Here is a 22,456-nt window from a genome sequence, read left to right on the forward strand (position 1 = left end):
TCATATTTCAGTTACCAGAGTTTGGGGGGTAGCTTTTGAGAGAAAATGAAGATTTTCAAATAAAAAGAGTAAAAAGAATTTTAAAGTAACAGAACAGCACAAGACATAACTATAAAAATCTGGATCCAGAACTCTGTCATATATAAATTTCTACCCTCATCTTTAAAATTGTCCTCAGAAGTAAGAGTTCTTTTGAGAGCAAATTTTATCTTAAAGAAATACAGAATAATTACTGAAATAAACTGTCAAATATTTTGAACATTATATTGAGTAGCTTTTGTATGTTTCATAAGTAGTACCCACAGGTGATAGCAATATATAATTTTCATTCTTCCCTAGATGATGATGAGCAGAACCATTCACCCTTTGCTGGGAGACTATGTGTCACTTACTATAATTTCCCATCATTTTTCAGGAAAGTGACATGAGCAAGAGGGATAAATATCAGTATATTTTTTTCCGATGAATGACCCTTAAGTTTTCCATAGCAAGTAGGTGTGGATTAATCTTCTGATGAAATTGACCCTATTCTAATTTGTGTAATAGACCTGAAATATGCTAATACTATTTTCTTTTTTTTTTTTTTAAGATTTTATTTATTTATTTGACAGACCGAGATCACAAGTAGGCAGAGAGGCAAGCGGGCGATGGGGGAGCAGGCTCCCTGCTGAGCGGAGAGCCCAATGTAGGGCTTGATCCCAGGACCTGGGATCATGACCAGAGCTGAAGGTAGAGGCTTTAACCCACTGAGCCACCCAGGCGCCCCAATACTATTTTCTTAATTCTAGACTTAGTAATTCACAAGAGACTTTTAGTATATTCTATGTTAGTATTTCTCAAAATATAGTCCTGGGCCATCTGGATTACAATTACTACTGATATTTTTTAATATCATGCTAGACTTATGGACTCAGAATCTTGTAGATTAATGGGGAGAGGGGAGCAATCTACATTTTATTAAGTTCTCTATGTTATGAATATACAAGTTTGGGAGCCATGTTTTTATACCATGACACCTACTAAATGGCACAGCACAGTACCAAGGCAGCTAGTTGGCTTGCAAAATAGTATAGTCTCTCCTGGAACTTTCTAGACAGACAAGTCTCTTTCGAGGCAAAATTATCTTTTTAGAAAAATGTAGTTGAGAATTTGGAGACAGAAGCTGATACTCTTTAAATTTCAAATAGTTGTGAGGGTTTTTTTTCTTTGGTTTTTATTTTTTTATTTTTTTGCTTGTTTGTTTTTTTACAAAATATTTACTCTGAGACACAGTAAAACCAAGTCTAGATTCATTGAGGTGTCAACTCTGGAAAACACATTCATAATAACAAAAAGTAACCAATAATGAGAAAAAACATAAAAGGACATAATAGAATGTGCTTTATGATTCCACTTAGTAGCTTCCAGAAGCTTAAATGTGCATAGAATAAATTATGTCCATAATTCTGATCCAGAATACCCAGAGAAGGATAAAGCATGTTTGTACATTGTGTTCAAGGCAGTTTGTGATTTTTTAAAAAGTTGCACAACCAAGAAAGTTAAAATACAAGGAGTACATGAAATGTAAGCTTTTAGCTAATTGATAAAATGAACTGGAATAAGTTTCAAACTTAGAATTTCAGATACATATTTTAACAATACATACTTCTTTGTTTTATTCATACCTTATAATATTATTTGTTGAATATGTTAGAAATAGTCACTATTTGGACATTATCTTGTCATCATACTCTATAAAATCAACTTTTGGTAATATGGCTATTTTTTATGTAGTGAATTTACAATTAGATGAAGAAATTGTCAATTCCTATTAGATAACATTTTTCTATTTTTATTAAATGCCTTATAATTATGTTAAGTGTGATATTTTAAAAATAGATCAAAAATATAAAATATTTATTTTATATATTATTATAAATTATTTGTATTTATTACTTTTTTGATAACCACACAGACTAGAATCTATAAATATTCAGATCCTTACTCAACATAAAAATGACTTATGAGTATTGTAAAGCAAACAAATCTTTTTACAAAAATGATTTCAGCCATTCTGTGAAATAATATTTATCATGTTTTCAACACATGACCATAAAAATCTAGTTAAAACTTGATGTATTTTTTTAAAAATATGGTTGCTATGGAAATCTGATAATTTAAAAATTCTTCTAAAACACACCACTTTATTATCTATTTAAAATATTAATAAAATTAATTCTTTTATGTGTGAATATGTTTACCTGATAAACTAGGGATACAGTTTAAGAGATATTCTTTAGGGCCCATGACAAGCATACTATCAATTTTATGCCAAAGGAAAGCAGCTTCTACCACATCAGTTCCAAACTTGCTCTTTTCCTTCCTGGAATCCTTGGAACAAACGCTGGACTTTCAGCAGAGAGATATGACTTCCAATTGTGGCTTACATTTGGTTAATTATGATTATAGAGAAATATGTGGTTAACTAAGAACAGTTGAACAAAGTTGTTCATACTGGGATCCTGTGAACATCCAGAAAACAGGCACTTACTACTTAATAAAACTATTCTTGTTTATAGGAGCAAAGAACTTGAAATGGATTGGTTCAAATAAAGGCACACACTTTTAAAGATGGCTATACTACATATTTACCTTTAGAACATTCGACTACTACATTAACAATAATGAAAGATTCTTGTTTTCCTCCTTTTTGTAAACTATTATATCTAGCACTGCAGTAGTGTTTCATCTAAAAAGCAATCTAAGGTAGGAAACATACTGAATGTGTCTATAGACTTTGATTCTAATTTGTAAAAAGAAACATTGTGACACTTCTTGTTTAACAACTTCCAGAATATTTGACTCTCCTTAAACTTTATTATAAAAATGCCATGGAATTGTCTAGGGAACGCTATTCTACAAACAATTTTTTGCTGAATAACTTTGTAATTCTAGCTAAATGTACCTATAATATTAGCATGTAGCAAGTATTTTCCAACTTTGTTAAATAACTCCTTTATGGAAAATCTGATAGCTTCTTTGCCCTTATTTTTAGTTTGACATCAGGTCTTCAGAATTTGAAGGGAAGTATGACCAATGATTAAATGATGGCTTGGTAGGTCATGATAACCTAACTGTATTAGAGAGTAGACTTCTTTTCATAATTTACAGTGTAAGCATGGAGATTTATTGAACCATAATTAGTGTTTTCTATTTAAATATCGCTAAATAGTTATGGGACCTGTGTCCATAGTACTAACATAAGTTTTTGTCTAAGAATAATCTTTAATTCTAACCTTTGTTATCTTTCAGTTTATTTGTTCCTAATGAGTCTGACTTACTATATTGTCTTGCACATTGTAACTTAGATGAACTTTTATTGAAATGTGTTCATTTAATTATTCCTACTGTTTTATAAGGAAATATTCTTAAGTTTTTCCCACCCCCTCCATCTTTTAATATTACACATCATATATTTTTAACCTAATAGTTAAGAGGTTGTATAATAATTTAAATTTTATTCAGCTAGATTATAAGGGAGATAGAAGAGGATTTGCAAATTCACTTGATGCTATCTTTGCTCAGTCTTTTATTCACTTTGCAATATATATTTATTTTTGTTAAATTCATTAGTTTTGTCTTTTGTCAGGGCTGTTGATCTTTTTTAGTCCAACACTACTAAATAGCTAAGGGTAAAGATTTTACAAATCTCAGTTGAGTAATTTTATTGTTAGATCCCTGAACTGTTACAAATTACAGTAGCAAAAATGAATTAATTAACACTGAAGGATAAAGTTGTAGAAAAATAAACAATGTAAGAGAGAGCACTGCCTGTGTTATTGTATTTAAGAATAATTTCTAAGTTCTATCATTCATTGACACACAGCAAGGAAATCTGTTTGAAATTAACTTCTTCCAGTTGGTTCTTCAGAGTTTTCATGAGTGGTATTTATCATTCACAAGGCTCTGATATATTAAACATTAATGATAAATGGAAAAGAAAATCACAATCAGTGAGTATATCTGTCAAAGATCCTCAATTTGGGGAGCATTAATTTTCAAGGTGCCTCGTTAGCGCAGTAGGTAGCACGTCAGTCTCATAATTTTCACAGAGAAGTAATATTTTCCTGTAGAATTCCCCATGCTTACTATACTTTAGAAATACAAACACTTGGATGGAAATCTGTTGTCTTAAGTTGAACATCCTGTATTTATCCTGAGACCACATTGAAAGGAATATTTTGGAATGCAGGGGATTACTATCAGAAATAAAAAAAATAGGTATAAAATAATAATTCCTTTAAGAACTAGAAATCTTTAAAATTTCTAGAGAAGAATAATGAGAAGAATAATGAGTTATTTATCATCAAAAATTACACTGATCCCATATTTGATGCATTAGTAAGATGAAGAGATTATGAAATTTCCTAGAGAAAGGAAGAGAAAAATCTTAAAAAGGAATTTTAAAAAATGTAAATGAATCTTATAAAATATTTATGTATTTTTCATTTTTAGTAAACAAATGATTGGGGTAATTTCATGATAAAAATATTTTGTGCCATATTTTTTCTCATTTAAATCACATGGTTATATAGAAGCCTTTCTCAATATAAGAAATTCTTCTTCTGTCATTTAAATAGCTTTTCATCTTTACAACTCAAGGACTATTTCATGATATCTTATTTTGTTCAGTAATGCTAGTTCCCCAAAAGTGTATTTATGCCACAGGTGAATTTAAAATTCCAGAAGAGTCATTGTCTGACAATTCTGGTTTTATATTCTAATCCTTTCTGCTTATTAAACTCCAGTTATGTTGGTGATTGCTCAGGATTTGGAGAAGCAGTTAGTCTCCCAACTAGTGAAAGGCAAGACCTAGTAGGTTTGCACTTTTTTTTGCCCTTAACCATTCAATTCTCAGATATTGACCAGTGGAACAAGGTAATTGAGCAACTAGGAACACCATGTCCTGAATTCATGAAGAAATTGCAACCTACAGTAAGAAACTATGTGGAGAATCGGCCCAAGTATGCAGGACTCACCTTCCCCAAGCTCTTTCCAGATTCCCTCTTCCCAGCGGACTCTGAGCACAATAAACTCAAAGGTATGCCCATCAGGGAAAATTTCAGAATTACCATGAGGGCGATGGCCTAAATAATGGTAGGGACAAATGATAGAGACACCTCTCTTTAACTTGAACTACCTCAATTTAAGGAGTATTTTTTAAAGATTTTTAAAATTATTATTATTATTATGTTGACTAAGAGCATGTGATCAAGGATTTTAGAATTGTGTGGATATTCAGAGGGAAAGATAGTAATAAAGGATGTGACAGTGGTATGGGTAAACTATGTCATGAGGCTCATTTGGAATCTCAAAATTCTTTTGCAGTGTAACTCTAAAAGACCAATGTAATACACATTGAAGTCATTGTTCCAATTCTTTTTATTACCCTGGGGAATATTTCCAACACAGTTTTTGGTTGTGAAATCTTGGAGATGCTGGTGTTTTGAGTTTTTTAATTTGTATTTTATAGAATGTTCAACCACTATTTTTTCAGAGTGACAAATGAGATTTACTTACACATTTTATATTCAATAGAAATATTTTCATTAATAAGTAGTTCTTACTACTACTATGTCTGTAGTTAAGAACTTCAGTAACAAATCTTAGTTTCTTCACCCACAAAACTTGGATAATAATGCCTTAGTCATAGGATTAGAGACAAGGGATAAATTTGGCAATGTTTAAATATATACTATAAATAATATTCTATTTCTTATTTTTATTTAGAACATTTAGAGAACTGATTTTGAAACAAATTTGATTTTTTTCCTTGCCTGGGCTCAACCACTGTCCCTGAAAATCTGTGTGGACCTGGATGAGTAATCTAAACTATCTATACTTCCTTTAACAAATGAAAGTAGAAAGTATCTACCTTAGGATCGTTGGGAGGATTAACTGAGTAAATATTTTGTCAAGTGCTTAGAACAATGCCTGCCTCACAGTAAATACTCAATAGCTGTTAGACATTTAAAAAAACATAATAATTATTATTTAAAATATAACTGTATCTATCAAAAAAGAAAAAGTGGTGCTATCTCCCAGGTCTTATCATCCCCAGACTTTTATCTCATGGGTTTTAAGTGTGCAGCGTCATTCCTGTGTTCGTGACAGCTTTATTGCATGGTTGGGTTTCTTCCTTCAGTTGGCTGCACAGTCAATGGCAACAGACTAAATGATTACTAAATATGCTGCTTTTAAGATCAACACTGCCTATATACAGATTGAAGAAGAGCTAATACTCCAAATAGAGATTTGAAGAATTTAATGTTTTTATGATGCTAATTGACAAGTCAGGCAAAAGTAATCCCTTTATATGAAGACACTTGTCGTATAACAATGTGGGGATGATAAAAGCCCTGATCAAATTATTTGAGATAATGACAGCACTTGTAGAAAAACCACTAGATAAAATACCACGCTTCATAATGTAATTCCGACTTTCTTGAGCTTTTTTGTTTTCAATCATTTTCAATCTCTATGATTATAGTATTTTTATAAATTATATGCTAGTTTATATATTTATAATTATTTAAGATGATTTTAATATAAAAATTGGTAAATTATAAGGAATTATACAAATAATCAGAGAGAAGAATTCTTTCTATTGTTACTTAAAAAGAGCATAAAACATTTACAAATAAAACAATGAGAGAGGAGAAATTGAAACATTTTCTTCCTCCTCATTTTGTTCCCTTCAAATAGTATTGGTCATTGTTTTTGAGAGAGATTCTTTGGTATTACTATAGTTCATGCCCCTACTGATGAGGAGTCCATTCCAACCCTTACCCATTCTAAGAGCAGAAACATGGAGGGTTTGATGGGAGAATCTGTGGGAGGTGGGTGTGTGTGTCTAGGTATAAAATCAGTTACAAATCAAAGAGATCTTTGAATCAATGAAATGAATAAATCTACCCCTGTTGGGCCATTAGAGGGAGTCATGGAACAAATAAAATATTTTTCCCATAAAATTTTTGAATCAGATTGGAGCTGTATTTTCTGTAAAATTTTATATCTTCAGAGATTGAAAACTAGGTGTCTTTTTGCACTGTTGTTAAATAATTATACTTACTTACTATTATTAATTATACTTACTGATTGTATTTACTGATATACTTACTTACTGATTATCACCATTTGTTTATTTTTTGGCCTCTCTGATACCTCACACTGTAGCTGACACAGAGTAGACATTTAGTATTTTAAAAACTGAACTAGATCAGCATGGTTGCTGACCTATGTGTGGATTCTTACTCTCAGATCTGTCCTCTCCTGTCTATCCTCGCAGCTTCTCCCCCGTTAAAACCTTCATCATCTCTCCCATCCTCAAAAAAGTCACTCCTGACCTCCTTGTCTCCCTCTAGACAATACTTTATCCATTTTTTTCCTTCTCAGAAAAGCTTTTAAAAAGAGCAAACTGCATCCACTTTATCTGCTTCCTTTTAAAAAACTTCATTCTTTCCCATTTATTTTTAATTACATTTTTAATTTCCCATTTATTTATTTATTTATTTTAATTTTTTTATTTTTTATAAACATATATATTTATCCCCAGGGGTACAGGTCTGTGAATCACCAGGTTTACACACTTCGCAGCACTCACCAAAGCACATACCCTCCCCAATGTCCATAATCCCACCCCCTTCTCCTAAACCCCCTCCCCCCAGCAACCCTCAGTTTGTTTTGTGAGATTAAGAGTCACTTATGGTTTGTCTCCCTCCCAATCCCATCTTGTTTCATTTATTCTTCTCCTACCCACTTAAGCCCCCATGTTGCATCACCACGTCCTCATATCAGGGAGATCATATGATAGTTGTCTTTCTCTGCTTGACTTATTTCACTAAGCATGATAACGCTCTAGTTCCATCCATGTTGTCGCAAATGAAAATCCCATTTAATTACATTTATTTTTAATTTATTTTATTTTAGTTACCTCCTCAGAGGTAACTATTATTTTCAGTTTGTTGATTATTCATGTGGACCTTTTCTATACATTTATATACATTAATAGGAAGAGAGGGAAATTTTATTGGGAAGGGGCAGATGTACACAAATGGTAACATGATCTGTGGATTTTTCTTGCAACTTCATTTTTTTTGCTTAATAACATGTTCATGTTCATATAAATCTACCTCGTTCTTTTAAACTGCTAACTACAATTCCATGGTACATTTGGACCATAGTTCATTTTTTTTTTTTTTGCTCTTTAGATGGAAATTTGACTGTTTAAAGTTATTTTTTTATTCCATAACCAACGCTGCAGTGAACATCCTTTCTGTATTTTTTTCATGAACATGCACTATTGTTTCTCTAGGCTATATACCTTAAAGTGGAACTGATGGGTCGTAAGGTATTCACATGTAAAATTTTTAATGGATAGTCCGAATTTGCCTCATAAAAATATTTATCAATGTATAATGTACAACATGAATGAACTTACCCAGTGTTAGTAAATATCATGCCACCTTTACTTTTTAATCTGATGAATAAAAATTATTTCCTTGTTTCATTTTGCATTTCCCTAGTCACTTGGTGAAGTTGCTTGATGTTTGGAAAGAAGGTGCTAGCTTATCTTTGTTTTCTTAATTTCCTCCTCCGTTCAACAAATCTTCCTGTCAAAGTCAAAATTTTACTAACTGTTTCTCTCACTCATCCTTTCAGCCAGCCAAGCCAGGGACTTACTGTCAAAGATGCTAGTGATCGACCCAGCAAAAAGAATATCGGTGGATGACGCCTTACAGCATCCTTACATCAATGTTTGGTATGACCCTGCCGAAGTGGAGGCGGTAAGTAGGCTCATTGACTTTCCTTCCTCAGACAAATCAGAGTAACCAGGTGCTCAGTGTGGAGAACTGCAAGAGAGTCAGAAACCAAAAGCACACATGAAGGACTCCATGCAATTCCCAAGTTACAAAGTTATTACCTTCCCCTCTAAGAGTTATTTCTGTAACCATACATGTATTTTTTTAAAAAAATATTTATTTATTTATTTGACAGAGATACAGTGACAGAGGGAGTGTGCTCCTTCTTCAGGATTTTCCATGAGAGATGATGATTTATTTAGTACAAAAAGCCTTAGCCATCCATGAAACACAACCATTTGTTTTTGCTAAATTGTTAACATGTCCTGTATTTCCTTTTTTTAATTCCCAGCTCTCCTGATACAAACTAAGTAGCAGAAATCATAATAGAGAATAAATTGCTTTGCCTCTCTTTCCTTGGTAAGATGCCTGTCATTAGTTAATGCGGCACTACAAACATTTTCCAGAGGGAGTTTTCACCAGGCCATTGGTGACTTTGTGAAACCTCACACAGATTAGATGAGAAAAAATCGGTAGTCCAATGCAGAGTATTTCAAGTTTATTCTAAATTTACTGCCATAGTAAGATGAACCTCCACATTATAAATCTAGGCAGAGTTTAGGAATTTTCTCAGAAGCATCACTTTATCACTTCTTCTTCTTCTTCTTTTTTTTTTTTTTACTCTTTCAATCCATCCAGTATCTTCTCACCCATCTCTTTCTTATATCTTTGCCTTTCCCTTTTCTGTATGGAGACAAGACTAAGGGTTGTTGTTCCCCACGTGTCTTCTATATGCTTCCTAATGGGAAAGTCCTTTTGTCCCTCTTCTAAATGTTACCATCAACAATGTTAGCTTCTTCTCAAAGCCTCAATATCCCAAATTCTTAGAATACCTCTCTGCTAAATGATATATTTTTTAACATAACAACTTCAAATTACTTTGCTTGAATGGGTTTTTAACATTCGATTTGAAATACTCTCTTTGCTTGTTTTCTCATGTCTTTCTCTGTACAACGTATTCTTTCTTGAGCATAGTTTTGCTTTGTTTCAGCTTCCTTTTGTTTTATTGTGCACTTGCCCATGTCAAGATGCAAAATTCAAACTGACATAATTCTTACCCCTTCATCCTTCACTGGGGAAGTGAGAGCTGACAGATAGGAGAGAAGATTAGGGAGAATTAAACTTTATAAACATAATATTCAAGAAACTACTTTCTATAGTAGTCCAATCCTTATACATTCAAAAATTTTAGAGAAAACACTTCAGTGATAAATGAGTCTCTCAAGTGTGGAAACTGGGGTATAATATTCCTTGGTGACATTTTCTTAAAATCTGTTCTCTTAAGCAGTTTTATACTGATAGTGACTTTTCACTTTGCTTAGAATTTTTAGTCATCTGATTTGATTCTTACAAAAAAAAGTCCTAATATTTTTATGGATAAAAGAATTACTTTTAGTCTCCCACTCTTGGGAAGTACTTTCAAAGATGCTTTTGGGACAGAATGAGGTAATGAAATAAGTAAGAGAGAGTACGATGTGTATATATGTGGAAGGTAAGTGTAAACATTTTCTCGTGGATAATTTTCAAGAAAATACTTTAGGTTATATTGATAAAAATTTTAGGCAAACAAATTATTTGAAATTGCTGCTCCTCATTTATTTTGATCATTCAAATCATATGGTGTCTTTATTTTTTCTTAGATCTATTGTAATATGTGTAATCTGTTTTTAATAGATGGTAACCCAGAGTTTAATTGCAATAGTAAAGTCTGCATTTGTAATTCACTTGTGATTATGTTGCCTATAAAAGAGACAGTTGTTTAGAATCTATAACAACGTATTAATGAATAGCATCAGTGAGTTTTTAAAATTTGACTTTTTATGAAAAATTTCTTTGAAGGATAAAAAGGTAAGATTTAGAGCACTAAAGTGGCTAGAGCTCTTTTCTCCCTCATTTCAATATTGTCATCCTGGGGAATGGATAGTAACAACGTTTAAGATGTGAATTTTAGGGGAAGGATTTGATAGATCCAGAAGATTTTGGAAAAGGGATCACTTAATGCAAAACATTTAGATTGGGATCATTGGTCATACAAGGGTAAACATGTTTCACATCTAGACATGTTGCAGTGAATAGCCAGAATCCTGACCGCAGGGCAAGGATAATTTATTATTCTATAAAACGTACTATAGAAGTCACAACTAGGAAGAGACAGATCCTAAAGATGCTAGAAGCAGTGTTCAACTATGCTTTCTGTAATACACTTAGACATAATGCCTTTGTTAGTGCATGTTAACATGCATTTAAAGTAAAATGACCTTTCTTTATGAATGCATGACAAAGCTATAATTTCAAAGATATATTTTCTGCATTTTGCAAAATAAACTCTGGTGTGTTCTATAATCTAAGCAAATGGAAATATTGAATAATCAGAATTTCCATGATTAGAAGCCATCCAGGATATCCAGGCTCAAGAAGCCTTCAAGTAACTCACATGATGTTTAGAGAGAAGAAAATGCAAAGATGAGAGGAGAGAAAAAAAATATGTTACATCGAAAGAAAATAGAGGCAAGGGGAGAAGGATAAAGAAGAAAGTGCAAGAGAATGTGATGTTTTGGGGAAAAATGGGAAGGAGAGGAGAGAAATGCTATGTGTACTAATCTATTCATCATACTACAAGCTGTCTTATCACCTGTTTCCAAAAGTGCCAACATACTTAGATGAAAAGAGAAGAGCTTATGAATGCTGTCATAACTCTAAGAGAGAAAATAATTCATGCGGCCATGAAGTTGGGGAATTTAAAAATTGAATGCCAAGGTTAATGGTGATCTGTGTAATAGTGCATAAAGAGTTTTAAAGTTACAACTGCTCAAATTATTAGCAACTTCTTATTCAAATAATGTTCAGAGTAACAAAAGAATGGGCCCCAAACAGAGTGCAAAGGCCACATCTAGTGTCAATCCTTTTTCACAAAAAAGTTGGAAGCATTCTAACTCTGGTTCAATATTCATCAAGAGAACAAAAACATTATAATACAAATGCAATTTATTCAGTTGAATGCATCTTCACAGATATGAAAAATGGGGTAGGTTGAAATTTCTGCTTTCCCACTTACTGGCTGGCCTTGATTAAGTTTTTTAAGCTTTCTGCAACTCAGTTCTCTTAACTCAGAATGGGGATCATGCATACTTCCTTCACAGTGTTTCTCTGAGAATATAAAGCATAATGTGCTCAGTACAGGACTACCGTCAGTACTGACAGGACTACCGTCAGTAAGGATCATATAAATTTTTCTTATTATTATTGCTGTTGTTACTATAAAGAATTTTACATGCAAGCCTCAACTACCTTTTGATATTTGGAAAGATAAATATATTTAGTAAAAAAGACCAGCTGGCCAATAAACTACAGAAGTATTGTACAACATTAAAAAATATATACAACATTTAAAAAAAAAAGTATGTAGCTCCTACAAGATTTTAAAATGCTGGTCCTTTTCTTGCCTGATATATGCCCACTTCTACCTTGTCAAGTGTAAGAGAATTTGGTGCCATTTATTTAAGCCCAAATAGAGGCACATTATATAGTTCATAAATCCTTGTAATTATCTTTATGAAACTAGAGGATATTCAGGACTGTTTGGGGAATCACTTTAAATATCTTCTCCGTGCTCTGTTAAAGGAACAGTGAGGATCAGTTGCCTTATTTCTACCAGATTCTTGAGTGTAGAAATTCTGTTAGAAAACAGGGTTGTTTTCACTTTGCAACCTCTGAGAATAGAGATATAGAGGCACTTCAGGTGCATTATCATGGACTGCAAGCCGAGTAAGAGTTGGTTAACTGTGTTTCAGGACATATAAACAGGGAATTTAAGAAGAATATGAAATGTGACCCTTTTTAAAGCAGACTTTTATTTTTTTATTATTTTATTTTATTTTTAAAGATTTTATTTATTTGACAGACAGAGATCACAAGTAGGCAGAGAGGCAGGCAGAGAGAGAGGAGGAAGCAGACTCCTGGCTGAGCAGAAAGCCTGATGCAGGGCTTGATCCCAGGACCCTGGGATCATGACCTGAGCCGAAGGCAGAGGCATTAACTCACTGAGCCACCCAGGCGCCCCTAAAGCAGACTTTTATTTTCCTCAGAAATTCTAGAGCACCCTGAGAAAGGTTTTTGTAGTTGTTCTGCATTGCTATGCCGGTGAGGGAGAGAAAGAGACAAAGAGCAGGTGAGGGAAGGGAGGGACACTTGATATGTTCAGCAACTCAACCAAAGACCTCAAAAGTCATCCCCATAAGGAAGCCAATTAAAAATGTAGGGGGGCAGAGAAGGACATTTGTTTATCTTGGTTCATGACAGAAAGGAAGGATCAGGACCTGACACTAGAACCATCTTCTAAGATGGGACTGATACTGGGGACCAGGCTCCTGAGAAGCAGTGTTCAGCCACATCCACTGTTGTGTTGAAGGCCTTGCCTCAGAGAGCCTTAGATACAGTCCTCAATGGTCAAAACGTTATTCTGGAAATCTGGACAGAGGGGTAGTTTGGTCAGTCAGGCAGTTGGTATCTAAGAATTCTTTTCTCTAGTGGGAAAGCCCTGGAGACTTGAGAATCCAGAAAAGTGCTGGCAGGCAACACAGGGCCTTCCATATGGTAGCTGAGTCAAAGTTCCAGGAGGGAACGCTGGAACAGAGGCATGGAACGTGGACCCAGGGCTGAGGAGATTGAGGAGAGAGGCTGGACATGTTTTGGTTGAGAATATAAATACACTTTTCATCCTTATAGAGACCAAAGAGATGGTGTGATTAATCCAAGCCGTCTGGATAGAATATGATTAAGAAGGCAAGGTAGCACTGAGTTTGTTTATTATTTCTTACCTAATTCAAAATTAATCTGAGACTTGGGACAGGCTGGGTGGGAATTTAATCTACCTGTACAAATCTTGAGTTAAACCATCTGGTCTTCAGATTCCCAGTGAGTGTATAACCCCAGAAACAGATTTTACATATTTTAGCATATTACATATTTTAGCACTGGAGTTCAATTAAAATAACCACTTAGAAAAATATAAGCCCCAAATAGTCAGTAATGTTACACATTACTGTTTGTAACATAAGGTAATTAATAGAGTCTTAAGCGTTTTATTGACATTATTATTTACTATGCATTCCTTTAGGGACTATGTTATTTTTTGCCTCCAGTGAAAGGATTTATGGGAACAAGCTAACCTGGCTACGTTAAGCTCTTTTATTGCAAGGCCATCATAGATTTCCTGCTCTTTGAAGAAAGTTACTACTTGACATTGTTTTAGCCATCTTCTTGTCTGCCATTGTATCTTATCAGTCATTACCAAAGAAAACACATGGAAAGCATCATCAACCATACAAGAAATATGCATTTTTTTAATCTAGTTGTAACATAGATATGCAAATTTTCTTTTATTTATTTTTTAAAGTCCCACTTCCTTTTTTTTTTTTTAATTGAAGTATAGTTGACACACAGTATTACATTAGTTTCAGGTATGCAACATAGTGATTCTGCAAGTCTATGCATTATACTACAAGTGTAGCTACCACCTGTTACCATATGCTATTACAATATCATTGATTATAGTTCCTGTGCTGCACTTTTGTCATTATGACTTACTCATTCCATAACAAGAGGCCTGTATCTCTCACTTCCTTTCATTCATTTTGCTCAACCCCCAAACCTTTCCCTTCTGGCAACTATCAATTTGTTTTCTCATTTATTAGTCTGTTTCTGCTTTTTGTTTGTTTCTTTACTCATTTGTTTTTATAGATTTCACATATAAGTGAGATCACATGGTATTTCTCTTTCTCTGTCTGACTTCCTTCACTTAGCATAATACCTGCTAGGTCCATCCATTTGTCTCAAAAGGCAATCTCTCATTCCTTTTTTATGGCTATGTAATATTCCTCTATGTGTGTATGTGGGTGCATTTACATACCACATGTTCCTTGTCCATTTCTCTGTTGGTGGGTATTTAGGTTGCTTCTATATTTTGGCTATTGTGTAATATTGCTATGAACATAAGGATTCATATATCTTTTCAAATCAATGTTTTCATTTTCTTTGGGCAAATACCCAGTAGAGGAATTACTGAATCATATGATATTTCTATTTTGTTTAAAGATTTATTTATTTGTTTATTTATTTGAAAAATATTTATTTATTTACATGAGCAGGGGAAGGAGCGAGAGATAGGGATAGGGGAAGCAGACTCCCTGCTTAGCTAGACCAGAGCTCAGTCTCACAACCCTGAAATCATGATCAGAGCTAAGACCAAGAGCTGGAAACTTAACCAATGGAGCCACGCAGGCATCCTTAGTATTTATATTTTTAATTCTTCGAAGAATCTCCATAATGTTTTCCACATTGGCTGCACCAATTTATTTCCCACCAACAGTACATGAAGGTTTTTGTTTCTCCATATCTGGTCTAAAACCTGTTGTTTCTTGTGTTGTTCCTTTCAGCAATTCTGAGAGGTGTTGAGGTGATATCTCATTTTGGTTTTGATTTGCATTTCTCTAATATATTAGTGATATTGAGAATCTTTTCATGTGTCTATTGGCCATCTTTATGTCCTCTTTGGAAAAATGTCTTTCTTTCTAAAGAATCACAAGTATTATGCCAAACAGATAGTCTTGGCATAACAGTAGTTCTCATTGGATTTTTAATTGAATGTGCATACTTTCTTTTATATGTTGGTGTCACTTCTTCAGTTGTTATATGATTGATGAGGAGGCTAAATCTTGTTAACCCAATGTTGGACAATGTGTATTTAGGGAGTATGAGGGATTCAGCCATTTGCTTTCATTTAGGTTGTTTTAATTCTACTCTGCTATTGCCCACTAGGTAAAATACATCAAAAAGAAAAAAAAAAATCTTTCTTCTCACCCACCTCTCATTTCTTCTTTGTCTTTTCTTTTCTTCTTGGCCTTTTCTCTTTTCTTATTCAGCTCCTATGGAGCTGTTCATACACCCTTTGATTATTCGTTAACAATTTAATATTCATTCATTCATTCCACAAATGTCATTGAATCCAAACTGTGGTAGCCCACTGACCTACAGGTGCTGGTAATTCAGCAGTGAATTTAAAAATGAAAACAGGTTCCTGCTTTCATTGATGTTGGTAGGCTTTTATTCTGTCAACAATTAATGGGAATTTTTACTGATTGGGAATCTTATAACTTATCATCTCTGGACATAATCCTCTCAAATATGGGTCATCTATCTTATTTGACTATTTAACTTATTTCGTGTATAATTTTCTGAATGTAAGAAGAATCTGTAATAACTTGTCTCTGTCAATGTTAACCAGTTATAACTAAATCCCAATGACTATCTTCTATAATCTTTAACTAGATGTATATCAATTGCTTTGAATTATACTCAACAAATCATGTTCATCTACCTTTAGCTATAATTTAAAAAAAAGCTATTTGGCTTTGAATATAAATCAATGCCCTGACTAGGTTTTACTAATTGAAATGCATAGGTTATTATTGAATAATCAAAGAATCCTGAAGTTGGCGTCCGAAGCTTTAGAAAGACTTCATTTATTATTTAAAGTATTATTTAAAGATTCATCTAAAAATGTATTAACTATCTGGAGACTTCAGACAAAAATCAACTGGTTGAGAATGATGTTGGGGGATTATTCTCATTCTCTACTTCTTATTCTCTTAATATATTTTTATTTATTTTTTTTTAAAAACTTTTTATTTTTTATAAACATATATTTTTATCCCCAGGGGTACAGGTCTGTGAATCGCCAGGTTTATACACTTCACAGCACTCACCAAAGCACATACCCTCCCCAATGTCCATAACCCCACGCCCCTTCTCCCAACCCCCCTCCCCCCAGCAACCCTCAGTTTGTTTTGTGAGATTAAGAGTCACTTATGGTTTGTCTCCCTCCCAATCCCATCTTATTTCATTTATTCTTCTCTTGAATATATTTTTATAGTAAAAACTAATATCATGTCTTAACTTCCTTAAACCTACTTTATGAATGACTTGTTGTTTGTATTATCTTTATCTTCATTAACTGTGGCTTAGCCAGTCATCTTCTTCTAAATTCTTGTTAGTTCACAAATTGCTAAAACAACGTGGAAGGGTAGGCCTATGAATATATTCAATTATAAATGCATTAAATGCATTCTGCTAGACCCAGAGTGTATATAAATTTAGAAATAAGAAAAATATAGGCTTCCATGAATATGAATTTGATGCATCTACTGTTCAAACAGTTCATCAGTAGTAGTCCACTTTTTGGCAATAAACCACTGAATAAAATGCATATGTGTTTGCTTTAAATATTTTATAATCTCTTTATTAAATCAGTTGAGTTTAACACTGTTGTGCTAAACGTGGAGTATCTAGAAGAGATGATTTAAATGAGTTATAAAGGAAAACAGTTTTCTGCATAGGCTGTTTTACTCCCATTGAGAGGAAAGGGGATTATCCTCTTTGTAGCTGACATTTTTCTGTGTTGAATCATATCAAAAGGTTAGGGCATGTCCTGAAGACAGCTTCTGAAGAAGTCATCAGTCTGAAATTCAGAAGCCGTTGTTTTTGTTTCCTATTTCCCCCACGGGATACAGACACATGCTTAAACAGTTAATAGATGTTATTTTTGTTTGCCTTTGGAGTGCTTGAGAAGGAAGCATTTTGGACATAAAGTGTATTATAAAACATTTAATAGTAGCTCTCAAATTGTGGAAAAGAACTTTTAAGTATTTAAACAAATATAACCTGCAACGTTTGAGTTACTTCAAAAAACTTTTTGTAGCAATCTGAAAATGTTTTTGAGGATGAAAAATTACATTTCACTAAAATAAAAAGAATCATAGTGTCTCTTAACATTTAAAAGTCATTGCCTCCATTGCTTTGCATTAAAGAAAAACATAAATGGTGCAATTGTCTCTGAGTATGACTGAGGATTTTATTAGTGATCTTATTACTAGTTTGCTTCTTGACACTATACAGCTACCCCCACTTTTAGAAAGAAATTAAAAATAAATCCCTCCCCCCTTTTTAGATCCTTGCAATCATGTGTTTTCTCCTTGAGATTAACTCGGAAAGCTTACAGCTTTTTTCTTTTACACTTATAACCAGACATATCTGTATATGATAAACCACATGAATTGAATTTTCTCAAGGAAGTTCTATATGGAGCTTTTATAAGGAGAATTGCTTTCTTTCTTTTTATTTATTTATTTATTTGTTTGTGTGTTTGTTTTTATTTGGGAGATAGGGAGAGAACACAAGAGAGGGCAGGGGGAGTAGAAGGGAGAAACAGGCTCCCCCCGAGCAAGGAGCCCCACCCAGGACTCAATCCCAGGACTCTGGAATCACAACCTGAGCTGAAGGCAGATGCTTAACTGACTGAGCTATCCTGGCGCCCTGAGAATTACTTTCAACAAGACTTCTCAGATTGTTTCTAGCAATTTAAAAACATTGAACAAATATTATGTGTAAGTTCTCTTAAATATTTTTTATAAGTAGAACAACTTACCTCATTTCAGAGCAGGGAGAAGAACAACTAAAAATGGTACCTGAAATATTTAATGTTAGCAATTTCATTTCCATAGTATGATATAGCATTAACTATGGCGTTTTAAATTTGACAATCAGTCTAAATATTTCCCTAGTGCCCATCACTAGTCTGGTCTATACAGTAATCTGTATGCAATTCACGGTGACCCTATATTGTCAGGAGCTGGGAAGAGAGAGAGGTTACTGAGTAATGCCGTGAGGTGAAGTACCATTACGCTCTCCTCTCCTTCTAAAACTGCGAACATTTAAATTCTGTTTCTCAGACTAAATGTTCCTATGAATTCTTTTAAATATGATTTGTTCTCCTCACACAGAGTTAATAAACTGGCTGAATCCCTCTCTCAGCTGTTCTCTCCATCTGTCCTAACACAAGGACTACCTCTTTGAGTCTTATGATTTCTTATTATTATAGCATACAACATGCTGTGAAAAAGCTAGGGCAACACCCTGGCATGCTTAATTTGAGAAAGAGCCTAGTGCCATCTATCTGTCATGGAAGACCCTTTTAGTGGGGAGCTGAACTCTGAGTAGGTTAGTTGTACTTGGAATGTCTATAAATTTAGAAATAAGTAGGAAGAAACGAGCAACAATGGATGTGAATTTGATGCACTGTAATTGTGTGTTTAATTTTAGAAAGAGCAATTCATATTTTGTGATTCTCATTTGCTTGGTGAAAGTTAAATCAATGTCTCTAATTTCTAATATCTGCCATTTGCAGAATTCTAAATTTCCATCTGTTCATGCTGATGTATTCTTTCAGCAGTAAAATGTGAGCAATTTACTAATTGCCTTCCAGAGAAAATATAACTTGCATTGCATTTCACATGCCCAGTGCCTCAGCTGTTGCAGTGAAGATATCTTTTGAATCACACTGGAATTGTTTTGATGCCATGTATTATGTTGGTAGGAGCTTGTCAAAATGTTTGTTGTACATAGATTTAGCCACCTGCTCTTAGTGGCCCCCTTCTCTACATGACTTATAAGAAAAATAAGTACTTCACTCAGACACTAATTTATTTGTCTCTAATTTTAGCAAACTGTTCTACTGAACAAAACATTCTCCTTGATTTCAAATCATTGGGATATTCAAAATCCACTGAATATATAGGATTCTTGAGTGTCAGACCTGGAGTAGTAGAATAATTCATTCTCAGGAGATACCTGTTTGTTGACTGGTAGAGCCTATGCTCAGGTTTTTCTTTTCACATATTACATTGAGCCCTTTAGACAGTAAATATTTATTATTACTCTCTTGAATATACACCACTGAAGGAGAATTCTTCTTGAAAGGTGGGGGGACAGCATAAATGATTTTTCCAGGATATTCCACGTCTGGTGTTCTTTAAGAGGCTAAGTCAAATGTTCTGTCAAGTTCTTTCAAACCTATAATTTTTTTCTTCTCTCCTAGTTGATGTCTTAGGTATTGTGAGATCCATCTACTTAATTCAAGGGAGTAGGCACTTATGAGGGTGTATGCATTTTCTTTTCTTTTTTTTTAAGATTTTATTTATTTATTTATTTGAGACAGACAGACAGACAGACAGAGATAGTGAGAGAGAGCACAGGCAGGGAGGAGAGGGAGAAGCAGGCTCCCCGCTAAGCAGGGAGCCCGATGTGGGGTTTGATCCCGGGACCCTGGGATCAGGACCTGAGCAGAAGGCAGATGCTTAACCCACTGAGCCACCCAGGCGCCCCCTGTATTTTCTTAATATTTTCATTCTGGAAAGAAGAGATTATTCAATTATGGCATCTGTCTAAGGGTGTCACAAAGTAGTATAATCCATAAACTGTGGGAGAAAAAGATATAATGTACTCCTCTTTCAGATCAGCTTCTTTTTTTTTGTTTTTTAATATTTTATTTATTTGACAGAGAGATCACAAGTAGGCAGAGAGGCAGGCAGAGAGAGAGAGAAGGAAGCAGGCTCCCCGCTGAGCAGAGAGCCTGATGTGGGGCTCGATTCCAGGACACTGAGATCATGACCTGAGCTGAAGGCAGAGGCTTTAACCCACTGAGCCACCCAGGTGCCCCTAGATCTGCTTCTTAAGAGATAAGCAAAGAAGTCAATGTTGGAATTGTGAAGTGTTCTATTAATGAAAACTTACCAGTTTTTTACAGTAAGAACAAGAATACAAAGAGGAGGGAAAGAGTAGAGTAGGAGTAGGTCAGAAGAGAGGATCTCTATTCAACAGCTTTGCCTTGTAGAGGTCATAAAAATGGCTAATCTCTAAGATGCATAACCTATTTGGTAATTTGCATTCCTGCCTTATTTGTTCACCTGCAGTGTTGCTAAAATAATCAAATTAGACTGTTTCTTCACCACAATTTTTTGTGTTTCATAGAAGAATCCCTTCTAAACTACTGCATATTTAAATCCATGGGCAGCCCTAAGGCACTCCAACCCATCCTCTTATCATTAGGAGTGTGTTTAATATACAGCCTTTATTGATAAAGAAATGAATACTGCAGAAGTGGTAATGTTTTCTGCAAGGCCCATATGTTAATTATTACATAGAAACCTTGTGATTTCAAGATCACCTCATTTCTATTCCTAGTAGTAATGCTTATTAAGTGGATAGCCCTGTTTAAGTTTCTAAATCTGTTCTGGTTTGCTACTTAAAATGTTGTCTTTTCTTTTCAAGATTTTATTTATTTGACAGAGAGAGATCACAAGTAGGCAGAGAGGCAAGCAGAGAGAGAGAGAGAAGAGGAAGCAGGCTCCCTGCCCAGCAGACAGCCCGATGCGGGACTCGATCCTAGGACCCTGAGATCATGACCTGAGCTGAAGGCAGAGGCTCAACCCACTGAGCCACCCAGGCAGCCCAAAAATGTTGTCTTTTCTGTGTCTCTACAAGATTCAATGAGGTTTGCATGATAAACTTTTTAATAGTATATTCTCCTTTAAAAAAAAATCCCCAAATATACACATGCCCATCTTGCACAACTCCATGTCACAAGTGCTTAGTGCATCCCAGTCCTATGTTAAGCACTGCACCAAAGCTAAGATCACAAATGAGGGAAACAGTTCCCTGCCCTTTCCCTGGCCTCACAATCTAGCTTAGTAGTTTTCTTATTCTAGGATTCATTTACCACAGAGATTCCTTGGATAGTTTTTTTAGAGCTTGTGAAAAAAGTCTTGAAATTTTATGTCTGTAATTATATGTGTACATCATCCTAGAGTATGCCCAGGGTAGTTCATAAGCATTATGACATTTTTAGAGATATTACCTCTGAATTTAACTCCAATATTTTAAAAAGCATCTGTCTACCACAGAAAAGTCTGAATGAGGGGGATACAAAATATGGGTAATTTACTGTTAATGTTGACTATCCGTTACAGGCATAACTAAAAGAATTAAGGCACTGCTTAGAAAATCTCAGTTTATTTCCTTGAGATAATTCTTATTTGTAAGAAAAGATCTTTCATCTGTAAATATCCAACTTTTTTTAGGAAGGTATGTAGGGGGAAGTGACAGATCAATATAAAGCACTATGATTTCAGTTTTCAATTATTATGACTTTTAAATTTTATTGACAATATGAAGAAGTTTCCTATGGCCCTTGGTAAATTTAAAATGTCCTTTTTTTTTCAAGAAATAGAAATTAGGGGCACCTGTGTGGCTCAGTGGGTTAAGCCTCTGTGATCGGCTCGGGTCACGATCTCAGGGCCCTGGGATGGAGTCCCACATCGGGCTCTCTGCTTGGTGGAGAGCCTGCTTTCTCCTCTCTCTCTCTGCCTGCCTCTCTGCCTACTTGTGATCTCTCTCTGTCAAATAAATAAATAAAATCTTAAAAAAAAAAAAAGAAAGAAATAGAAATTAGCAGCTAGTGTCTATTTTCAAGTAGGTAGCCCCTCTCTTGTGCTATGAAGCTTTCAAGAGTTAATTTGGCAAATTTGTTTACAGCTTTGTGGTGGCGTTGTTCCATGGCGAGCGGTCGGTCAGCAGATTTCATGAGAATGGCGAGTCCGACTCTTATCCTGCTTCTACTTTGTTTCTCCTCATGAAGGATTTACTTCCTTTGCACTATCCGTTTT

General features: G+C 34.4%; 1 protein-coding gene across 17 annotated transcripts in view; it reads left to right on the forward strand.

Annotated features, from left to right (window-relative positions):
* MAPK10 (mitogen-activated protein kinase 10) overlaps positions 1-22,456 on the forward strand; it is a 588,472-nt gene that overhangs the window by 530,158 nt on the left and 35,858 nt on the right. For all 17 annotated transcript variants that reach the window (XR_006606562.1, XM_045079393.1, XM_004756141.3 and 14 more), the window contains 2 exons: positions 4,898-5,080; positions 8,701-8,825. Coding sequence is in view for 16 of the 17 variants with exons in the window: in XM_045079393.1 (XP_044935328.1) it covers positions 4,898-5,080; positions 8,701-8,825 (308 nt within the window). In the remaining variant the exon portion in view is untranslated. The remainder of the gene's footprint in view (positions 1-4,897; positions 5,081-8,700; positions 8,826-22,456) is intronic.

Source organism: Mustela putorius, unplaced genomic scaffold, assembly GCF_011764305.1.
Source record: "Mustela putorius furo isolate JIRA1106 unplaced genomic scaffold, ASM1176430v1.1 tig00000382_pilon_pilon_pilon, whole genome shotgun sequence".
In the NCBI taxonomy this organism is placed as follows: domain Eukaryota; kingdom Metazoa; phylum Chordata; class Mammalia; order Carnivora; family Mustelidae; genus Mustela; species Mustela putorius.